The following is a 24,555-nucleotide window of genomic DNA, read 5'->3' as shown; positions in this document are numbered from 1 at the left end:
AGCATCTCTTTTGCGACCTCTACTCAATGTCGTTTTTGCAAAAGATTCAGGTCTTTTGGTACGAGTCTAGCATTGACACGATTCATACCCAAAACATTAAGCAAAATGTGTTGATACGAACCATAAGAGATGTTGAGATCATCTGATATCTCTCCGATGCCAACACGGCAATTTTCAAACATTGTTTTGTTTTACATTTTCAATCGATCGATACTGTCGTTTACAGAGGTAGTTGGAATACTCGCATGAGGCAGTTTTGCGGCGACTTCACGATTTCACTGAATGGTTTTAAGTGGCCCATATCAAGAAAAAATTTTTATTGACTTGGTTTGCGTGTGCAGTTTATATGCATCAGTGCGGGTCGAATTTGTTCAAATCGTATACTGGTTAAGTGATTAAGGTTGAATGGTGGAAATTTAAGTTGCACCACAGTTCCGTAAAAGAAGATTCTATATATTTCGTTAAGACATCTCTTATTGGCCTCAAACTGCATTTTAACCAGCAGAAATCGGTTAAATCCAATGGCGAAACTTGCTGTCGACCTGGGAAAAAAAAGGTACTTAAACCTACGTATCAGTAAAACGAGTTGGATTTTCACTATTTTCTTGTGTTTTAGTCGTAAGGCCCTATAGGCCTAAAGTTGTAGGGATACTAATTGGATGCCAGTTATAGAAACCGCTTGGAAGACGATAAGGTAGAAATATATCAGCATTATATTTTGAACTATAGTGCTTTGCGAGAGCAAGGCTAAAGTTCCTTGGTTCGCATACGTTTAGACATCGGTAAGCTAACGGTTATAAAAATAAAACGTCTAGGCGGATTTGTGTTGGATCTAAGGCACTTTGTCAATACATGAGATCTAAATACAGAATTCTGGCTTCATAAAAGTCTGTCGCCAGCGAAGTGCGATCCACATCATTAAGAATGGCCATATTTTATTTTAACCAAACTAACATACGCCAAAGTTTCCTAGATTATACTAAAGCGCAGACCACAAATGCTCATCGGTTCTTTCATATTTTCATTATGAATGTTATAATCGGTTCCATTGCTTTGCCTGCACATGATCTTTTCTTTATGATCCCCCCCGCAGTTATAATTTTTTGCATAGTTTTGTAAAAGTTGATTTATAGCGATAAAGTTCAGAGACACTGAGCGTGTATAAAACATGATGCTGTATACAACAACAATAAAGATTAATTTGCAAACAGATTCATGCTGTTTATAATGAAATTTCGGCAATTTCCACCACTATTGACCCACTGTGCCAGACAAAAGCTACTACATTTAGAGAAGAACTACATTTTATTGGAGAAAATTTAGAAACTACAACAAAAATAACAAACTGAAGTAAAATGTTGACACAAAAGCCATAAATAAAAGTGCTACTTCGTTGCCAAAGGGGAATTGTAACAACATCGCCGAGGAGGCATGCAACTAGATACGTGCTACTTACAACAACAAGGAAATATACAGCTTCTTGTTGCAGGCTGCCATCACATTATGTAACATGTTTATGTGACATTTTGGACATGCGCTTAAGATAACCGACAGACTGTCGGTGGCGGCGGTCAAATGGCGCACAGTGTTAAAAACAAAAACAATACAACAACACTAATTTCTTTTGCATTATATTAGCACAAACACATGCTGTTGCAGTTGTTGTTGGCATTGGTTGCCACTGCTGCCAGCTTACTCGTTGGCAGCGAACAACACTAGTGACTTGCAACATAAGCTTTGCATTTTGCACGTCAACTTGCTGTTGTATATTTTAACCCAATCTTTTTTTCGTTCATTATTTCAGGCATTATTTGTAACGACAGTTGTTGTAATGAAAATTTAATAAATTACTTATGTTTACCACCAGCGGGGCAAGTTTGTTGTCGCTGTCATGTTAATCGCACTTGTTAGTAAAAGAATTGCGAATGTTGCACATGACAGCATGAAAAACTCATTCAAGGTAGGGATAAGTTCGGTTGCAGCCGAATATTACATGCTCGCGCATGTTGTTATAATACAATACATGAAAATACCACCATATGTCAGGTTGAATATATCACTTACAACCAACTAGAAAGACGGATATTGGGGTTAGCATATGACTCTTTCATAAACCCTTTCATGGACCTCATATGGACTCTTTCTTAAAATGTGGGCGAACTATATTATGTTTCGTACAATTAATGCTAATAAAATACGGACTTTCTGAACGTTGTCATCTTCAACCGGAAGGTCTCTATTGAGAAATTGCTGCTAGGGGAATGTCTATTTCATCTAATTTTAGCAAAAATCAAAAATATCTCACGAAAATAATTTCACACAAATTTCTTATGATAATTCACATGTAGACCATATATTCAGCAAAAAGTCAATTTGAGTAACGAAAATCGTTATATATAGTAAATGGGAGGCTGGTATAATTTATGAAACATTTTTTGCTCAAATATTTTACATATTAACTAATATTTACGGTAGAAAGCCAACCGGGACTTTGAAATTTTTATATTTGGTCTATGGGGGCTAGAAAAAGTACTGAACCGATTTTATCTATTCTAAAAAACAGGCCTGAGCATTAATAGGAAAAGATGGTCACTTAATTTCATAAAAATAACTTATAAATTGATCGATATTTTGGGTATAAAGTAAGCCATAGGCATTGTCGTCCTCATATTCAGTATCCGGGGACTTGAAGAGGTATATTCCGATTTCGATCAATTTTACATGAGAGGCATTCATTGTCAAATCGACAAATAGTTGGACGCGACTCTCACCGATTCGATTGAATTTTCGTGGAAAGTTTTGTCTTATGATAAAACAAAGTTCTGCCAAAGAAAAAAATTTAAAAAAAAATTTCCTAAGAGCGATGCAAAATTAAAAATTTCCCTGTTTTTCCGGTTTTATGCGTTTATTTATTTTATATTTCAGAAACCACTGTATTAAACAAAGACCGCTGCTGTCAGAGGACTCTTAAAGGTATAAAAAAATTTTTTTTTTTAAAAAAGTTTTGAAAATTATCAAAATTAAAAAATTTTGATTTTTTCAAACTCGTAAAAAATAGCCATGGTGGTAAAATTTCGTGTTCAAAATTTTTTATAATATACCTCCAACATATCTCAAGAAATTCTGAAATTTTCAGAGGGCTGTTTTTTATCGTTTCGAAGATATGAGTTTTTGAATTTTGACAAAATAGTTTTTCTTATTCGGAATTCAACTCATCTCGCCATCCTGATCATTTATATATACAATTTATATATATATGTATGGCTCTATATCTATCTCGATTAGTTTTACGTGTTACAAATAACCGTTAGATGCACAAAACTCTTATACTCTGTGAAACATGTTGCGGGTGTATAAGTAATAAATAAACGAAGCGATAAAAAGCAATAATTTGACTTACCTGAAATAGTATCACTGGAGCCGGTCGAACTAACTGATGTATGACCGTCAGGACTTTGGGATTCTCGGGGACTAATCGGTGTGGGTGGTGTCAGTGTTGGTGATGCTGCCACTGGCACAATGCCAATGCCTTCGAAGTTACCGTTACCGTTGTTGCTACTATTACTTGTATTGTATACACTGCCACCACGACCGCTATGCTCAGCTGTGGCGCTTATTAAGGTGTTGCCAACTGTTGTTGTTGTACTGCTTATAGTTGAATTACTGCAGGATGCTGTTGTTGAATTTTCATCAATTTCTTGCTTTAATTGGAAATTGAAGTACGACACCGACGTTGTGCTACTGGCGAGCGCAATTCTGAAGGAATTAGAAGAAATAATACATTTTTAGTTACAATATTTTTTTCTGAGCGGACATTCTTGAAATACATATCACAAGTAGCACGACCTGCAATCTCCTCCGAAGGGCTGAAGGAAATTTTTTGTTTATTTGAGAAATTATCTTACGAAATTTGGCAAAGATTATTGCCCAAGCAAAGGCTACAATCTCGGAGCATATTGTGCGGATTATACGACTATAGCATATAGGTAGCTAGCCTTTCACCATCATCGAAATGAGCTCTTTCACCCAGTTTCACTTTTCCAAGAACAAACTTATGCGCCTCCTTTTCCTCATCCGTCGTCGCATTTTCGCATATTCGTACACACGCACACATATTTGCTTGCATTGCGAAAATATTATGACAACAAAATATTTTCAACAAGGATGCTCATGTCAAGTGGCTAACGACAGCAATGAGTATCCACACAGCTAAAGTATACCGACGACAACAACAGCAAAAGCACAAAGTACGAGTATGAAACGAGAATTGGTGTGAGAACAAAGGGTTCAAGAGGGCCTATGCAAGTACATATCTGCATATGACAGTGTGTGCGTGTGTGTGTGTGCGTGTGTACGTGTGTGAGCGAGTAGAGATGAGTGTGTCCGCCATCTTAAAAGCCCATACACATACATACATGTGCCGTTAACGCATAGGTCTTATGTGTGCCAACAGGCGGTTAAAATGCTGTCAAATGCAGCAGCAGCAGCAACAACGGCAACGACAAGCGGATAATGACAAGAGGCAAAGAAGGAGGCTATGTCGAAAGTTGGCGCAGAAAATCGATTTTCATATTTAAATGGCTGTGTGCATTTGGCACGTGCCAGGCTAAAATAAAGCAACACCGTGCGTCAACTATTTCAACCGGAAGTCTCAAAATGGCTTAAAACTACAAGCGCACACATACTTGCAAAACATTTTCATATATACATACATATATATATATATATTTATGTGCCATATATGTGTGCAAGTGAAGCTGCAGCAGCTGTGCCACATTTTTGTTGCTGCTTTGTGCGGCATATTTTCTTTTTCTTCCCACGCCGTGGATTTTTTCCATGACAGCGCTTGTTCTACTAGCAAAATAAGATACTTCGTTCCTTAATCAAAATCTTTATAATTTGTGAATTTGATATTTTCGTTTGCTTTTTCAGTTTAAACCAGATTTAACAGACAAATATAAATAACTGTAATAAGTCAGCTTTTGCGTTCGCTGTGTAAATTAAGCATTTATTGGGTGAGTAGTCTGGATAATAATTAAACTAATTGAAAGGTCTGTTCGTTGAGTAATTGGATAATGAATAATAAGCTAAGTATGTGGGTTGCAACCCAGTTGTGTTAAAGTTTTAGTTCCCAAAATTATGTAATATGTATCTTAAAACAAAAATTAGATCGTACTGCAGTTTGGAAAATGATAAAAAGTGAAAAAAATAAAAGTAGTATGAAACCATTAGAAACGGAAGACCAAATAACAAAAATAAAACGAAAAAAGTTTGCACCATATTTTGTAAAAAGCAAAAATGAACAAGTAAGGGCTAATTTGACTTTCCAGTATACAAATACAGCACTAATGAATATATTGCAAAAAAATCTTCGCGAAAAGAGAGCCATCTCAAGTTTAAAAATTGACAAAATTGGGTCATAACTGTTCAAGCCCCCATATACCGAAGTCCATAGTTGACTTTTTTTACCGAAATTATCGTTCATTGTAGGAGATACATGTATGTATATAATTGGAATTCGGAGAGAATCTTCTTCTGATAATACCATGTCTGGAAGTCTAAAATGGATTGAATCGGGTCAATACTTCTATTAGCCCCCATACAGCTAATAGAAAGATTTTGGAGCTTCCGTATGACTTTATACCGCATATATTGGCCAATATGTGAGTTATCTTAATAAAATTGTGGGGACGTGTTTTTCCCATAACGGTGGATCTGTGTGTCTAAAGTGGATAAAATCGGATGAAAAATTACCCTAGCCCCCCTAAAATTAATATTAGAAATTTCAAACAACCGGTTAACTTTACTCCTTATATATTGGTGATGGCATGTAAGGTATCTTATTGAAATCCAGTGAGCATTTTATTAGTATGTGGCATGTAAGTAGTATGTGGTTTTGGCTAAATCGAATAAAATCGGGTCGATACTACCCCCAACTCCTATATACTACATAAAATATAATGATTTTCTTTTTCTAACAAGTTTTATGCCGAATATGTCGGTCAGTGAATATTATTTATATATAAAATTGCTTGAAAATATGTTCTCGAGTCTTCTTATAGGTTAATGCAACAAGCTCTCACCTTTCTCTGCCCCTAATATACCCTATATAGAGATTTGCAATTTTCCAGCTGACTTTAAACCGTTTAGGTTGGTCAAAATATGATATTTTTAAGAAATTAAGTGAACAACTTTCCGTAAAAATTATAAAACTATATTGATGCTTTAGCGCAAAATTTAGCCGGCTTTGTTTCTTGCAAGTTGCAAGAGTATGAATTTTTATATCGCGTAATTATTCTTAATTGAATTTATAATATTAGGAACGCCTAAGTCGCCACCAAGTAGCTCACTAATATTGCCTATGACCTAAAATCACGAAATATAATCGACATACATATACAATCGAAGCACGTACTCAGATACTCAGGCACTTAATAATAGGACACTGAACCTAACTTAGAACCTCACTTTTGAATCTAAAGTTTTAATCACAGCTTGCTGCAACTGAAAATGTGTTTCGCTACTTTCTGTTTTCAATTTAAGCAGCTTCTAACTTAGATCTCAAGATTGCAGAATAAATATTTCATCAGAGCTTATACTATATTGATAACATAATATGTATGTATGGCATGTGTTGTTGTGCACATTAGTGTGTTAACATCGTAAAAAGCTATAAGCTTGGCTTGATATTTTGCTCGAAAATTTCGCCACTGGCACTTGACAGTCGCTAATGTGACAGAACAACACACCAATGTACATAAATAAATGCTTATATATATGTGAAGCTACTGTCATTCAACATACATTCATCTAAATAATATATATAATATATATATGAATTTTATATGTATATAGTTAAAAACTAAGCGCTTCAGATGCTCTCGCATTCGCTCGCCTCGCATGCACCCACATAGTGAAAAAGTTTGCTGAACAAAACAACGGTAAATTGCATCAACTAAAAGTGGCATAATGCCATAAAGAACGTTGCCACTTCAACCAAAAATAAAACTGGCTACAGCATGCCGCCGGTGCATGTGGGCACTAAGTGCATGCTACAGAAATAACGAAACTTAAAATAATGGAGAGGCTTAAAAATGTGCAAAAGTGCAAATAAAACAACTAACATATTAAATGTATAATCAAATAACGGTGCTTACTACCGTTCGTTGGCAGTCTTACATTGCTGTTTGTATGTAGATGTGACTGGCATTTAACAGCAGGATGTGGCACTTTAATTGAAATCTGGCACAAGTCGCAACTGCAACACAATGCAACCCTGCCGCCCACTTAATTAGGTCAGCAACGAAACTTTGCCGTGTATACAATACAGCCATCTGACTCGTGAGTTTTTATAATATTTTAAAATCTTATTCATTTTCATTATTGTATTTGAACTATGTGGTAGGGAAGTAACTGTAAATGGTGGTAAAAATATTGTGCAAATATTATAATAAAAAAGCATAACGAAAAATGGCATGGGTGCTTCTTCGATGTGTACAGAGTAACAGGTACACAGCAAAGGTTTAATTTCTTTTAATTATGTCATATATATATCATACGCCATATTATTCTTCTGAAATCAACATTCGCAAGCACATGCAGAGTGACGAATCGAATAAACAACTCGCATAAGTCAACAATATTGGTGTCCATTAATAGCTTTCTTGTATTAAATTCAACTGGTTAATTTTATTGTTGATTTCACAGGTAAATTTTTGGACAGAGAGCAAAGCTCAAAGTTAGCGGGGCTGGAGGTGGCGACACCACAGTCTACCATCTGATCACAAATGATATGGACTGACAAAAAGCTTAATTTTCATGTTTTTTTTTTGTCGACGACCCGCTACTGTGTGACTGCAAGATCATTATGGCCTAGAGTAGAACGCAGGGTATCTTCTGAACTACTTGCCCTTAGCAAAGTTCATCTTGTCGCAATAGTAGGTGTTCTTACTGGACAATGTCGAATATGCATTCATGCGGTAAGGCTAAAAATCTTGTCTGACGCTAGTTGTTAAACTTGTATGGAGGAGTGTGAGGTGGAAACAACCAATCCATTGTCCAGTCTTTGAAAGACTGAGGATGAAGCATCTCGGCAGTCTTACCTTCGACGAACCAGGAGACATAGCCGAAACTGACATTAGCCGTCTCAGCAAATTTGTAATAGACTCAATGGGATTTGTCGATTTGTAACTGTGTTATGATCTATTATATAGGAGTTTTAGGTAACACAACGGACCGACGTTCTAAGCTCCCTGAGATCTCTGTTGCAATCGATCTCTTAACCGAACCTTATCTAACGTATTTTAGTATAACTCTTTATTCCTTCAAAATAGGCTCTTGAGCCAGTACGTGCCAAAGCTTGATCCAACTTTTCATACACTTGTCATAAGTCTCGTCTGCGATATCCTTCAGTGCCTTCATCAAATTTTGGTATTTTTCGGTTTTGGCTCATTTTTGGAACGCAATTTTTAAAAAATTTCAAGGTCATACTCATAAACCCATCAACGATGCTTCTAATGAATTTGGATTCCTCAGTCAAGCATCTCTTTTGTGACCTCTACTCGACGTCATATTTGCAAAAGATTCAGGTAATGTAGTACGAGTCATACCCAAAACATTAACTAAAATGTGTTGAGTCCATATATAAGGGTTGTTAAGATCCTCCGTTATCTTTCTGTCTGTTTCTTCATCTTTTTCGATATATCGTCATTAACAGAGGTAGATGGACGACTCGCATGAGGCAAGTTTTCGATGACTTTACGACCTTCACTGATTGCTTTGAGCCACTTATGCTCTTCATGATAATGTTGACTCACCAAAACATTTCTGCAACAATTTTCCGTAGAAATACGATTTGTGCGCGCAGTTTCAATAGGCCAGTCCGGGTCAAATTTGATCAGATGGTAATTAAGCATGAGTGCTCTAAGTGATTGTTTTGTAAGCAGAAGACTATATTTCATAGAGAAAAAACCGCTGGAAAGTACGTTACTGTAACGGTCCAGGAAAAAACAATGAGGATCTAATATTCAACTACTTCAAAAATCAATTAAGTTCCACTCAAATTGTTTGACATAGATACATAGTTAAGCTTTAGAGGACATGTACAGAGTCAATACAATAATATAAACTTAATGACCCAAAGAGCTTTGTAATACAACAAAGAAATAATGGCTTAATCGCCGAGCCAAGAGAATAAGAATAATCAGTTGTGATCAAAAACAGCTTGCCAAAATGTACCAGAGGCAAATAAAAATTATTTTAAAAATCAATTTTACACCCCGTAAATTAAACTGGCGCTTGCATAGAAATATATAATATTATATACATATGTATGCATTGAATACCGCTATGTGTCACACCATTTACTCGGCACAATTCGACGCTGAAATTCACTTTTGCGATTCTCGCGATAAACTGCGAAAAATGCAGTCCAACACAACAAAAGCTTTTGCCCATAAATCTCAGTAAAATCAATTCAAAATATATGCTATAAGCACATTAGTATACACAAACAAATGAAGAAGAGTCATAAATTGTGTGCTTTATGGGTTTTTTTCTAGCGCTGGCACAAACGTATGCAGCCGGCCTAGTTTCGTAGACTTAAAACCGCACAGCAGCATCCCGAGGCAATAGAATGACACAGAAGTGTTGTCGCAAGAGAAGAAAGGAGCAAACAAATTTATGTATATATTTATTCAGATATGCAAGTGCATAAATATGCCGTTAAAAATGCCATGCTGAGAATATTTGTAATGGAGAATTTCGTAACCGACTAAATATATTGAAAATTGTTATAACATATATGACTTCATGGTTTAAAAAAATTTGCAAAAATTAATATAATATATTTATTTGCTGAGGCTTTTTATTTAGTAATATGTTTAACGTTATGCGCTTACCGTGATGACAAAAGACTCATAATCGCTGATCTCAAACAAAGAATACTTATATTCATACGATGCCAGAATTGCCTGTACAGGCCTCTAGCTCATATCTTCGACTGATATCATTCTACAATATCTTGCTCTTTCGAAAACGATTTCGAACATAATTCGAAAACGTTGTATAAGGAAATTGAAATAAAGTCTAGCTCAGAACATACTTACACTTAGACATGTCGTTATTCAAACATTCATTACATCTCCAATATAATATAATGAAAACACACCAATTCCAGCAGATATTGAAAATTTGGCAAACTTTGCGAAATTTTGGTTGGTATATCTCCCTCTTTGTCTCTATTTGTATTTATAGCCTTCTTAGGCTATCCTTACATATTTTTATATATCTTTAACCTTTTATTCCTCTCACTTTTTCAATCATATAAATGCCGACAGTTTTTCTTATGGAACCTTTTATCATTTTAGTCACCGTTCTTTTCTGAGTTTTCCTTGTGTTTTGCAATTTTCTCTGCCTTTAAGAATTTTAACACTTTCTATACGATCAATATATCAAGTAGAATTTTAGATGGGCATCCATCTAATTGGTTAAATAAAAACTCGACTTACACCCATTTAGTAACAAGGCCAAAATCAGGAAGACCCCCTTTGTGTCCGTAGTTCTACATGCCACTAAAAATTCCGAGGCAGTATAGAGGATATGCAGTATTTGTTGAAGTATAATATGAAACTTTTCTGGTTAGTAACTGGTAATTAATGCTGGAGTAAACTTGAAAATGTTTTCATTAACAGTATGATTTGTTTAGGAAGCATAATCGAAGCACCATTATGGGCTATGAGATATGAGACTTTTAAACAAAATTGTATTAAGGTAGATTCTGTAGTACGAAATAATCTACAATACTTTGATTCATATATAAATTAGATAATTTCCGAGGACAATTAAATGAAGCACGACAATGAGTACAATGTGCAGTTTTGAACATTTCATAGAAGAATAGATTAATTTTTGTTTTTATTTCGGTGCACTAAGCACGTAAGATACTTTGAAAACGGTTAAACTTAATACAAGTAGATAGAATGTGATTTAACGAAGGGTATTGCCAACACTAGTGTTATTCGGAAGTGAAAACATACTTCATTAAAATTTAATATTTCTAGTGCTAGATTTTAAGAATAATAAGAAATCAACTGATCTAACGGCAATTCCTTATCAGTATTTGTATTAGACTGTCCATACCAGGGTGGAGCGAAAAAAAATTTTTTTTTGCTTAGTCTGAGGGTAAAATCTGTAGGGTATAAAAAAAGTAAATTTTTGGACGAAAAAACATTTTTTTTTAAAACATCTAGAGGCTCTCTTTTAAAGTAAAGTTTCGAGTTAAAATTTGTTCTGGAAGCTGTGGATAGTCCTCTTTCAGGCCAATTTAAAGTTATCAACTTGAAAAACTTTTTTTGTAGTCACTATTGAAGTTTTAAAAAAAGTTTTAAATGGCAACATGCTTTCCTTAAGCGTTAAAATAAAGGTTGAGTCAAAAACCGTCACAATTTTTAAATAAATATATAAAGAGTTTAAACCAAAAATATATTTTTTTTGTCAAAATTTACTTTAAAACTGCTTGTAGATGTTAAAAAAATGTTGTTTTTGTCCAAAGATTTTATTTTTTTATAATCTACAGATTTTACCCTCAGGCTAAGCAAAAAAAAAATTGATTTTTTCGCTCCACTTAGTGCACACCAAGTCCAGCATTTCGTGTGATGTTGGCTGCGATTGTTCAAATTTGCAATATTTAGTATTTTTCAAAGAACCTCTTCAGTTTCTCATACTATAGTATTTGAATTAACTTATATTTTAACACCCTACTAAATAAAAAAACGTTAACTTCGGCTGCACCGAAGCCATAATACTCTTCACAGTTGCATTTCTCATAGCATAGAAATGTATAAATAGAACTTTATCTTGATCGAACAGTTTGTATTGCAGCTATATGCTATATTGATCCGGACTGAATATTTTGGTCGGGGATTGTAGCGCGGCTTTGAACAATAATCTATGCCAAATTTTGGGAAGATATCTTGTAAACTAAAAGAAGTTTTGAATAGTAGGAGTTGGTAGCGGCCATATAAGCTGACTAACTAACAATTTGTATGGCAGCTATATAATATAGTGGTCCGATAGCGGCGGTTCGGACAAATGAAATAAAATGAAAACCGTTTGCAAATTTTTCAGACTCATAACTCATTAACTTAGGGACAAGCTCGAGTATATACAGACGGTATAGACAAACGAACGTGACTAAATCGACTCAGCTCGTCACGCTGATTATTTATTTGTATATATGCTTGATAGGGTCTTCGACGTTTCTTTCTGTGTGTTACCAATTCCGTGGCAAACTTCATTAACACTGTTCAGGGTATACAAATAGGTTAGCTAGGTATTTCACTGTTTTGTTTTATATAAAAGATAATATAAAATTCTACAAAAGCGTTTAAACATACCTGTTAGTGTCAGTGACGCTTAAACTAGATTTGGTTGGAAACTCCATGTGTCGCCGGCCCTCGATGGGGCTGGCCTAGATATTGAAAGACACTAAAATACATTTAAGCTGTTGCCGGGTGCACGGAGCGAGATTTTATTGAAAAAGAATAACTTTGCGGATTTAAATATTATTTTTGGTGATTTTTGGAAAGTCGATATTTATGTTTTTTAATGTTTTGAGTTAAGTATATTTTTTTCATATGCGTTTGTATGTAATTATATTACTTGTATCTTATAAATATTTTTCCTTCACACAATTTTTGTTATCTTTGTAGTTTGTTTAAGCATTGAGTCCATTTACCATATATTATTTTGGTGTTACAGTGGCTAAGTATATCTCGACACACTGTTATATTAAAATGAAATAAATTTTATTAAATGTTTTATTGCTTTACGTTTTCACAAAGTACAAATATTTCTTACGAAGTTTTTGCTTTTATTTACACTTTTAATTAACGGCTTTAAAATGCACTTTTGCTAGCACTGCAATTTAGTTGTGTTCAAACTTCAGTATTTACACTTGCATATATTTTCAAATATGATAAAATTTTTTTTTTTTTTTTTAAATAATTTTAATCAATATACTTAATAATCTCTTTAATCAATTAACTTAACTTCATTTGCAGGATTTTCTTAAGTTTTTTAAAGCACTTTTCGGCACTATTTTCACTTGTATATTTTGATTTCGATTGCTTTCTAATGGATTTTCCACCAAATCGACCGTTTGCTCCCCGCCCACAAACGCTTTGCGGCACTAACGAATATGCATCTACAGTCAGCCACTGCAAAGCGCTGCATTTGTTTGCGAGTGTAACGGTACGTACTTGTGTCGCTAGTAGCACGTGAATGTATATATGTGTGTGTGTGTGAGTGTGTGTGTGTTGGGCTTGTGAAAACCCGGTCGGTCGGTTGCTTAGCTGATCGGCTTTTAGTCGCCGTTTTGTTTTTAGTTACTTGGCTGCATGCCGCCAGAGCTTTTTCTGCATTCGAGCAGGCATTCCGGCACACAGGCAACGAGGCTGTCGTGCCGAATGCGCGAAGAGCCTACCGGCGGTGGTTGGTGGTGATGGTGTTGGTGTTGTTTGGCTTGTGCAGCCTATGCCCGCCTGCCTGGCAGCCTGTCTCACTACTCAGCGCTAATAATGTCAAATAGTGTATTTGTTGTTGTTTTTAAAGGATAAATTGCAGCTTTTGGATTTATGCAGATATTTGCAGTGGTTTGTTGCTGTTGTTGTTGTCAATTTTTAATGCAATTTATTTGCATATGCGGTACTTAATATTCGAAATAATTGCTTTTGTTGCACAAATCAATAAATATTCTTCGCACAAACACAATTGTAAATTATTATTGCCGTTATAGTAGTTGCACTAATATTCACTACAAATTCATTTCGCACACTTTCGACATTCACCGCTTAACAAACGACTTTAATCCGCTTTGGTTGATGCGGCTTGCTCACCACCACGCGTTAGAAACTTCACAACCGCTATATTCCAAACATGCGAAAAAATGCAGTGAAATTCATCTTGAAAGCCCTCAGCTTCGGCAGCGTGACCAACAGCAGCGTTAAAGCTAAAAAAAAATAACAACAAAAACGGTGTGTGTTTTATTGACCACAATGCGGATGTGTCGCCAACTAAAACTGGAATAGCCACTGCCCGTACCTTCGTGCGCCTCAGCACACACGCCCGCTCGCTCGCTCGCTCTCTCTCTCTCTCTCTCTCTCTCTGTGTGTGCCTTTCTCTCGCACATACTCGCTCTTGCCCTTCACCGCCCCGTCACTGCAGTGTAGCGCACTCGAAAAGTGAACCATTAAACTTCAAGCTACCGTATCGAAGAGTCAGCGAGTAACGGCGACAGGCACGTTTCGGCCGCAATATGCACCGTTAGTCCATCAGCAGTTGCAAATGTACGCCTCGTTAGCTTTCAAATATAGCCGAAGTTGTTGGTTATAGCAACAAAAAGGATAACAGCGGTCACATGTGCGCGCTGCACAATAATAATAACAACAACAAGAACAGTAAATGCTGCCAGCGAGCAATGCACCGTTAGCAGGACAAAGAACGCCGAACTACCGTTGAAAAACATAAACAGAGCGGCGAATATAAAAACAAAAGAGCGAGTGCTGTTGCGAGTAAGTGCATTATATTAGAGAGAAACATAGGCGTGAGAGAGTGTTGTTTATAAAAAAGTAGTAATTGTTAGGTACTAACTTTATGAATTTAAGTATTTGCCTGGTAATGTTTTAGCTTTTGCAAAATAAATAACATCGATTCACCAGGAAATTGATTAAAAGTTGATTAAAAGTAATAACTAATCCAATTATCAATAAAACATTCAGCTAGTATGTTTATTTTCATTTTGTATTGGTTTTCAGAATTCTGTGCGGTGCGTATGAGTAACTTTTGTGAAAGGTTTTTGTATGTTCTAGAGATCACTCATACGCCAAGTTGGGCACGAGGGAGAAATTGTAATGTGAAAACTTAAGTAGAACTTAAGTGAACTTAAGTAGAATAGAAAATTGTCAGAAAAATGTCAGGTTATTTTCTTGTTTTTCTGCGAACAGAGGATGTTATTTTTATAAAAAAAACTTTATTATATCTAAAACATAATATTTTGACAAAATTAACCATAAGTTCAATGGAATGTTATTGAATGACCGAAATTGAAGTTTTTTTGCGGTAGATGAGGATTCAAGTGCATGAACTTAGTGGCTTTTTAAAAATTTTAGACAAATATGTAAACTAGAGAATGTTGTCAGCTGGTTGAATGACATGATTTAGCCCAAATTGAAAACCTCATTTGAGTGAGAAAATGGTAAACTAATGTGAGTTGGGAACTCACATTTATCAATATTATCTATTTCCTGTTAGTAAACCAAAAAATATATAAAATCGAGAGAGAATTAGATTGTCCGAAGGTATAATCTCTGAAGCGAAAGCCAAAGGCTTGAGATTCGCCATATTGAATAGGTTATGTTGAGGAAAAAAATTATAGTTTGACGGTCACAGTCTCTACATCAAATCGAAGCGATGAAAAGAAGGATAATTATTTTCTAACTGGAAAGACCACAATTCATACTTCTATCGATAATAATCGTCATCGATTCGCTGTTTCTCTGCTCTCTATTTTTGGCTGCTGTTCTCTTAAAGAAAATTTACATGTGAAGCAAACAAAGTTAGCCAGTTAGCCCTTCGACACAAAAGAGTATTAGGATATGTCATTAAAGTTGTATACAAGCAGCGGCCAATCTTTTTGAACAATGTGTGTTCGATTCTTTACTCTCTAATATATTCTTTCATTGCTAGCAAATAATTCGAATATTTTTACAAGACCCAAGGAAATTTTAATACTCTAGAGTTGTCATAAAAGTGGCAGAGATATACAATTTAAAACTCACTCTTGATATAGACTAAAGATTTTTAGAACTTTTATAAAAGAATAATTGTTTACATTTCTAGCAGTAATACCATATAATCAAATTTGGCCCGGACTGGTCTATCATAAAAACAGCGTGCGAAAACCGAATCGATAGTAAACATTTTTGTAAATTTTCCTTTTTTTATATTCGTGCGAATTTTGAGCTCCATGTGACAATTTTGGTTAATGTTTTGGGTATGAAGTGTGTCAATGCTAGACTCGTACCAAAAGATCCGAATCTTTTGCAATAACGAGTAACGGTCGCAAAAGAGATGCTTGACAACTTAGCTGAGGGCCTGTAGGGATACTATTCAAAAATCAAACACCATTCGCTTCAAAAATTAGTCGAAACCAAAATTCGCTGAAGGCGCTGAAGACCAACCCAGCCGTGGCTTAAAACAAGTGTATGGAAAACTGGATCAAGCCTTGGCATGCTAGTCTAATACTACGGGGGGAGCTTATTTTGAAGGTGATAATAAAGATTTGTATTAAAGTACGTCAAAATGAAGATTTTATTTTGTCAATCCGGGTCAAATTTGATCTGATGGCATGCTACCTTGGAATGGCTGATGAATACCGTGGGGTTTATTGTCCTTGTTAAATAATTTTAGAGGCATTCATTATCACCACAATTTAAAATATTTATTTCTTTTGTTCTGTGTAGTAAGCGATTCATGGCGTTGACTTCCATTTACCGTAAGCCATTTTCCTCAAATGTCAACAGTCGCATTCCCAGATTTTGCCTTACTGATTCATTCATTATGAGCCTTTTATAAGCTTTAGGCAAGCAGTTAGAAAAGCTAACAACACATACACACAAATACACACTACCACAGTCAAATTTGCTGGGCGCTCACACTTTTAAGGATACGAGTACAAGACGGAACCGTAGTGGCTGCGATAAAAAGTGAATCTGCTCCCAATAGCTCTTTCTTTTCAAATTATTGGCTTGTGTTTGTTGTTGCTGCCAGCGCTGATGTTAAGTAGGTCAGGGCCGTTGTGCTCATTGCAGCGTCTTTCACACTCATCGCATACACATTCTAACCGAATATGGTCTGCACTTCCGGCAACAACAGCTGAGCGCTAGGGCTCGCGTTTCGCGTGTGAGAGCTTTTGGAAGCTCATTTTCCGCTACTGCACAGTCAGCGCTCTCTCATATACAAGTACATAAGTAAAGTTTTGACTGTAAATCATCTGAAATGCATTTCTGCAGAGATTTGCAGACAAACCAAAAATGTGGAGTAGCTCGGTGGCAATGCCGTTAGGAAAGCACGTGACCGGCAAAGTATTTTCAGCGGTTTTTGTTAGTGTTATGCTCGGGCATTGCCTATATCCGGTGAATAATGTTTTTAGTACAATGGCATTTAGGAATGTCAAAATATATGACAACGCATACCACAAAAATATTATAAAAGCTTTGGATAAGATGTAGGAATTCAAATTGAAGTTAGAAATAAAACTTTTTCAAAAATTGTTGAGAGATTCTCACAGTCAAAATCTCAATGCACGTTTCAAAAAGTGGTAGACAAACTTGGTGTTAATTCTGTTCCGCCCAGTCCGCCCGATGAAGTGTGGGCCAGAAGCCAATATATAAATATATATATATATATATATACTATACCTAAGCCCTTATATATATATACCTAAGCCCTTCGGAGAAGCAACGAGCGAGAGCTGCCGATCAGGCATTGAAAACTGGTAGCCAAAGGCAGGACGATGGTTAAGAAACTAGAAATTGAGTATTGTAGAACTTTGTAGTCAGGATTAAGTACCAAACCCGCAGAGAATCCAAAGACAATGATGAAGAATATGTTTGCTGTATCATGATGTATAATCCAAAGAAACCGGTGCCATCTAAATCACGGAAGAAGAGTTTACACCGAACTGCTTCCTTGACGGTCGGAAGGGACTTGGAACTTTATTCTTTCAACGTCTGCAAACTTGGCAGCGATACCAAAAATTAATTAAGGAATATGCTCTGTCGCTACAAAAACAACAGATGCCACTGTACGAGCTAAAATCGATAGAGCATGAAAAAGATGTAACTGGGGTGTAGTTTTTTTAGAGATGTCCATAACATACCCGACCCTTTCATTAAAGCAACAAGCTTAATATAAAACTTGAACTAACCGGTTTGACCGATATTCTACCACTGCGACCACTTGTATGGTATATAGTAAACTAGATATCAGGGAACTAGCTAAAACGATGGGCCTGGACTACAGGGGAAAGATGTTAGAGCAGAGAGTATACAAAAAGGTTTTGAGCAATAGATTTTAATTTGTTATGAGATCCACAGCCAAATTGAGCTTTGATTATCGGAGTTGATCCGAATTTTATCCGGCCAAGGACTGTCATTTCTAACCCGGTTTGGCACAATAAATACCAACAAAAATAACATCATTATGCTGCATTCATCGACATACATTCGGTAAGTCAAGCGTACAACCAGCCTACGGAACTTCTTCGGGGATTAGTCAAGCTCAGTTAGTGGACAAAAGTTGTGAGTAAGAATACAGATATTTTATTTTAAAAAATTACGTATGTTTCCCTAATTGAAACCAATTCCGATTTTCTATACGAGTACATCCGATGTAACCGGAACCGATCTTGATTTTTATTTGGTCAAAACTTTACATCTATTTAGTATTCAACAAAAATTATTTTGAGAATGTCCTGCCGCTAAAACAGCACATTGACAACCCATAATTTACCCCCGCTGGGCCAAGTTATAACTGTATCAACAAATTATTCCCCTGAGAAGCAATGCATACGGAGAATTATGACTTCTCGTTGGCAATTTGAACGACCTTTTGGTTGAAATCACGCAGCTCGCAGTAAAGTAAATTAATATCTATGAAAGGGAATCGCTATAAAAAAAACTGTCACTTGTAAAAATATTGGGAACTGTTTAGGGTATTTTATTGGTAATATTTTGTGTGTTTTTCTCGAGAATAGTACGACCATAACGAAATATTCATTGTATTGAGAATATTAGGTTTGCCCGAGGACCTAGAAAGTACATATATATATATAGTATACTTGAATACTATACATGTAAACCATTGACCAGATTAAAATCAAGGTCGGTTCCGTGTAGGCAAATCCTACTGTCGTGGCACTACCTTTTTTTGCTATAAGAAATGCACTTGTGCAGCGTATTATAGCTTCAGTGCAGAAACGTTAACTTTTTTGCTTTTCTTTCTTTGGTCTATAAATTACTATGGAACCATGTTGAAGGAGATGCAATGAGATTTTTTTTCAACTTTTGAAAATGTGCGGATGACACACTATCTTGACTGATGGTCATTGAAAAAACACTTCTGATTAAATTTTATTTAAAAAAATACTACATTAAATTATTTTATTTGTTATTTTGGCTATTACATATTATTTAAAATATACTATACGAGTATAAAATTTATAAAAATATCAAAAAAAATATAACAGCAATAACAAAAAATTTATTTTTATTATCGAGATGAGTACAAAAACAATACAAACATAAATCAGTGGGCGTTGAAAGTAGTTAAAATTAACGAAATACAACTGTGGTGGCATTATAAATACAGTTAGAGCACCGTTAAACAGCTAAAAGTTAAATTCGCTTCTTAGAATAGCAGAGTTTAGTAAACAAATACATATAAATATATTAAATAAATTAATTATTATGCGTCATTTGGTGAATAGTAGTTATAGTTGTTGTAGTTGCAGAATTTGACGTGACACAGTTGCCACAAAGAGAAATTGACTTAATTACACAACATGCAACATTTACGTGCGGTCAACGCTGATTTATAAATACTTTGTATATATGTATATATATAAATTATGAAATAAAAAATTGTTATAAATTACTAAATATACTTTGTGCAATTATTTTTTATAATATGCGTTTAGGTTGAGTTAAATTTTATGCGTTAATTGAAAATTCCAACGATTTTAGGCACTTTTGTGTTTTGGCGAAGGCAACCACATGCAGCGGTGTTATGTAATAGGCAAACACTTGAGCCGCATGCAGCAAATGGTAATTTTGTATTTATTCAATTAGTTGGCATTTTCGTTGTGCTTGGCTTAAATACAACACAGATTTATATTTTTGTTTTATTTTGAAGTGAAAATGTGCTAGAAACGCTTTGCGCAAATTCATACAAAGGCAGCTGTGATAATATTCATTTTTCTCTCTCAAGCACTTTAGCGTTTCATCTTATCTAAAATCGGTATGACCATATCGAATTTCGGTCGCTTGCCGGCATCCTCATTCATGCAGATCGTGATGAGTTTCGACATGTGCGCCGACGTGCCCGGCGGTATTTTCACGCGCAAACCCTCCAAGGCAATCTTCATGCCACACTCCATGGGTGACCATTCGGTAAACGGCACTTCACGCGTTGTCAGCTCCCACAAGATTATGGCGAAGCTCCACATGTCGCACGCCTCCCAATTCCGATCGCCCGGTTTGCGTTGCAGCGCCTCCGGTGACATCCAGGCCGGCTGGTAAATGCGACCCTTCTCTTGGAAGGAGAATTTCGCATCGCCCATATTGATGCGTGCGGTCAAATCGTCATCGATCTGGCATGATATTGTATATTGCATATATTGAGTTGGTGTAATTATAATATATACTCACCATCACGTGATGACTGTTCAAGTTATAGGTTGGTATGATGCGTTCTAGCGAGTGCAGATACGCCATACCGCGTGCTATGTCCAAGGCGCAACGCACTGCTTGCGCCGTATCCACGACAATACCAGTAGCACGGTGCAGCAAATTAAAGAGTGAACCACGTGTCATAAACTATTTAAGTATTTTTGAAGATAATTTGAATGAGATAAATGTACTATATAAGGTTTACGGCATAAGTTGCATTTTTAAACGGGCAGCAGGGTTGCAAGGGATTTTGAGTTTTTGAATTGAGGTTATATCCACTTGTGTATGTCAAAAAGTCGATTTTTAACCCTGGACCCAGGTATATTATATTATGTTTGGCACAAAGTTTTTAACCCTTATGTTAATAACCAACTTTACCGACGTCTTTTAGCAACCGGGCGCTGGGGCACCCACGATCTGAGTATTATTATTATTTTGTTTATTTTATTAAAAAAAAAAAATTTCTAAAATTTCTAAAATTTTTTTTTTTTAAATATTAATAGTCAGTGAAAATTTTAAAAAAATTAACAACGTAGAATAAAAAAAAAATTTTAAAAATGAACTCACAAATAGCTTTCTTTTAAGTTAAAAAACGACGATTTGAGAGCTTAAAATGAAATATTGAATTTGTTTTAAGTTATTCACACAAATACACCGCAGTGGGTACCCGGTACCAACATAAGGGTTAAGGCAATTTTTTTATTTTTGAAGGGTACTACAAAATCGGTATTGATTTAATTTGACATAATTTTAGACAGAAAAATCTTGCTACGCGCCAGACGTATTTTTCGGAGGTCCCCCTAGAGCTTGGCTACGCGATCAAGGCAATTCAGAATTTTTCAAAACAAATCGCCGACATTTTTCTTGTTCCTTTATTAAATAAAATTCCTCTTGAAAACTAATTCTCAAAAAAAAAAAAAAATTGTTTCTGACTTGCAAGTGGATATAACCCCATAAAGTAAAATGATAAAATCGACGATAAATAAGCAAAATTATTGTTTATTGCGGCAGATAGGAGATAAATATAAGTGGGTTAGGAGTAGACTGGTTAGATGATTCCAAATTAAAACAGATAAGTATTAATCAGAAAAAACACAGCATGTATAATAAATGATATGATATATGAGGAAGCAGGCATTTCAAAAATTATACAAAAAAAAAAAAAAAAAAAAAAAAAACGCAAAACTACTGCACTTACCTGACTAATTGTAATTAGATTTGGTGGTTGATTACATGCGCCAATGATAGGCAATATATTTGGATGTGAGAAAATGCGCAGCTTTGGGAACTCCTCGTTGAAATCACGCGATATGCGCGCTGTGCATTGGCGCACCGCTAAAATCTGCAAAATCAAAAAAAAAAAATAGTTGTCAATCCAATTGTTTCAGACTTTATTTGCTCCAACCCACTTTTGCTATAACATCGTTCTTCTGCCAACGGCCACGCCATGTCTCACCCGACGGCGTACTGGCGATTTTTGTATGCAAATCCAATTCACCCAAATTAATACCCTTAAAGCGTGAGAGTGTAGCATCGCGTGAACGTGTTTTGGTGCCCAACCAACTTTGTTCTTTAAAGCTTATTTTCTTAATGTCATGACCATTTCGCTCAGCCAAATCCTGCAGACGCTTTGATAAACCTGCTTTGGCCTTATCTAATGGCGTATCGTTATCTTTGTTGGCAATTGAAACGAGCGCACCAACATTGACTAGATCTTCACAGATCATATCGTAACCCCAGAAGCAGGCATAATGCAGCGGCGTATTGCCGTGTTCATTTACAGCATTGACATCGGAGCGCTCACGAATCAACTATAGCGAAGAGAAAGTAATTGATATGATTATCTTGGTAGATAAAATCTTTTTTCAACTCACTAATTGCACAATGTCGCGATGTCCATGTGCAGCGGCAAGATGTAGGGGAATATCATCGCCCATGTTGGTGGCATTAACGCGTGCGCCACGTTGTATCAAGGTTTCCACCAATTTTGTATGGCCTTCTTTAGCACACCAATGCAGGGGGCTGAAGCCATGATCATCACTATGGAAAAAAAAAATTTAAATGTCAGTTATGATTATCAACATTAAATTAAAAAATATATTAATAACTTCAATCACAAGCGCATGCATTCGGTCCGTCAAGTTCTAAAACGATCTGCACAAATCATGCTTCACAGTGTACCATACACCCATATCCACAGTAGCTATTGACTAAATATGTCTGATTTTTTTGTAGAAACATATATTCATACATATATTTTGAATCATATGCACAACGTGCATACATATACACATATGTTTTCATTTCGAACGAGATTTGCCTTTGGAGTATTTGTTGTTGCTCTTATTTATGTAGTGGGGCCAATTGGTATATGCAAATGTTTACACAATTTTTCAAAGCAATCAAGTATTCAACATGACGTCACTCTGCAGTTTATACACTCACTTGTGTTGATTGTTTGCCAAAAAGCGTTGGAGCATAAAGTCATCGTGGAGGCAATTATACAATTTAATTAATTGTTTTCTTACCCTAAATTCATATCATTGCCTGTATCTTCAAGCCAAAGGCGTACTTGTATTGAGTTTCCCTCACGGCACCAATGAAATATATCCTCCATATTTTTGATTTATTCAAGACAAATTAACTAATTTTAATATGTGCACAAAATTCAGTAGCACATTAACAAAAAAACTGCACAAAATCCCACTAAATAACACTTTAAAAAATAATTTCTAAATTAATTCAACAGATTGGTTTGCAAAAGAACTTGAAGAATTTATTTAGCAATGAACTGTCAAATTCCAATGGGAGCTGTGATGTCAGAAATGGTTTAGATACTCGCTAAAAAAAGTGTTGTAGAAATGTTTCTTAAAAAACGTTTAAAAAAAGAAAAATGTGAATTAAAAATACTACAATTAAACAAAGAAATGTGTTTACCAATGAAATATATGAAATAAATTAACTAAAATATAAAAAAGTAGTAGACAGTATAGGTATAAATTGTTGTTGCAAAAAAGGCTTTAAGACAAATTGCTGAGCTATGTTTATTGAGCATTCTATTTTATGCACTGAAAAGATAATTTTGAAAGATCCGGCAGTATTGTATGTACATTTGTTTAAGAACGTGGTAAAAAGGTGTAATTCATATTTTCAGTAGTTTTATTAGTAAATTGGAAATAATATATAAAGATGAGGCTCAGCACTTATAACTTTTTGACATCTAAAGCCATAAAAGGTGTAAAAGTTGGATTTCCGCTAAAATTAACTGTAAGTAAAACAAGTGTCGCATGTGTTTTTAATCCACCGGATTCGTAACACTTGCTGCCACTTTGGAAAGAAGTTTGCAACAATTTGCGACCAATATAGATTTTATGTACTTACAGATAGCTAAACAGGACGTTGTTGAAGCAGAATTCAATCCAACATTTATAGAGCGTTTACTGCCTAGACTTGACTGGATAGGTATTCGTTTGGCCGCTGAAGTGGTATTCATTTGTTTTTGTAAAAAAAAAAACTTTTTAAACCTATGAATATTTATTTCATTGTAGACTGGGCTGGCTGAAGACATTCCTGCTGAACTACCAACAAATATCGCTGAAAACGAAGAGTTATTGAAGAAACTGCATCACTTGTTGTTGGAGATTGATGTGCTTGAAGGACAGCTGGAATGCCCTGAAACGGGTCGTGTTTTTCCAATAACCGACGGCATACCGAATATGTTGCTAAACGAGGACGAGGTTTAAGACATGCTACTAATTTTTACCCTGTACATATTTAGTTATTTTTAATACTTATTGCTAAATTAAAACATCTATGGTTTGTTAACAATTTTGATTGAGACAATGAACTAAAATTAATTGACACAAATAGACTTAATCGTAAAATCATAAATATTACTGTTTTATAAATGATGTTATTGACATGGAAGCAGCTTTAAGTGAATGTGATGAAGTAGGTAGAGTAAAGGTTGAAATTCTTGCCAAAATATTCAGCACTACTCATATGGTAGCAAGTAAAAGAACAGCCGGTTGTACGTTACCGGAATTTA

General features: G+C 35.4%; 3 protein-coding genes across 3 annotated transcripts in view; 1 reads left to right on the top strand and 2 right to left on the bottom strand.

Annotated features, from left to right (window-relative positions):
* The window catches only part of Eip78C (Ecdysone-induced protein 78C), a 170,645-nt gene extending 158,005 nt beyond the window's left edge, over window positions 1–12,640 (bottom strand). Inside the window, exons 1-2 of the mRNA XM_036364666.2 lie at window positions 12,396–12,640; window positions 3,401–3,756 (exon numbers count right to left, since the gene is read on the bottom strand). Of these exons, the coding sequence (XP_036220559.2) occupies window positions 3,401–3,756; window positions 12,396–12,442 (403 nt within the window). The 5' untranslated portion in view covers window positions 12,443–12,640. The remainder of the gene's footprint in view (window positions 1–3,400; window positions 3,757–12,395) is intronic.
* A 6,660-nt stretch (window positions 12,641–19,300) lies between these two features.
* On the bottom strand, window positions 19,301–23,327 carry Ilk (integrin linked kinase). The gene is made up of 7 exons (XM_014247471.3): window positions 23,210–23,327; window positions 23,036–23,175; window positions 22,382–22,547; window positions 21,917–22,318; window positions 21,706–21,849; window positions 20,487–20,654; window positions 19,301–20,428 (listed from the first exon to the last, which is right to left on the bottom strand). The coding sequence occupies exons 2-7, from the start codon at window positions 23,122–23,124 to the stop codon at window positions 20,051–20,053; spliced, it is 1,347 nt and encodes a 448-aa protein (XP_014102946.2). The 5' UTR covers window positions 23,125–23,175; window positions 23,210–23,327; the 3' UTR covers window positions 19,301–20,050.
* Window positions 23,328–23,599: 272 nt separating this feature from the next.
* Window positions 23,600–24,398, top strand: Trmt112 (tRNA methyltransferase subunit 11-2). Its single transcript, XM_014247574.3, has 3 exons — window positions 23,600–23,774; window positions 23,891–23,992; window positions 24,056–24,398. The coding sequence occupies exons 1-3, from the start codon at window positions 23,697–23,699 to the stop codon at window positions 24,248–24,250; spliced, it is 375 nt and encodes a 124-aa protein (XP_014103049.1). The 5' UTR covers window positions 23,600–23,696; the 3' UTR covers window positions 24,251–24,398.
* The last annotated feature ends 157 nt before the right edge of the window (window positions 24,399–24,555 follow it).

The sequence above is a fragment of the Bactrocera oleae genome, chromosome 6 (genome assembly GCF_042242935.1).
Source record: "Bactrocera oleae isolate idBacOlea1 chromosome 6, idBacOlea1, whole genome shotgun sequence".
NCBI classification, from domain to species: Eukaryota; Metazoa; Arthropoda; class Insecta; order Diptera; family Tephritidae; genus Bactrocera; species Bactrocera oleae.
The sequence above is the reverse complement of the archived record's forward strand: the minus strand, read 5'-3'. Positions and strand labels throughout refer to the sequence as shown.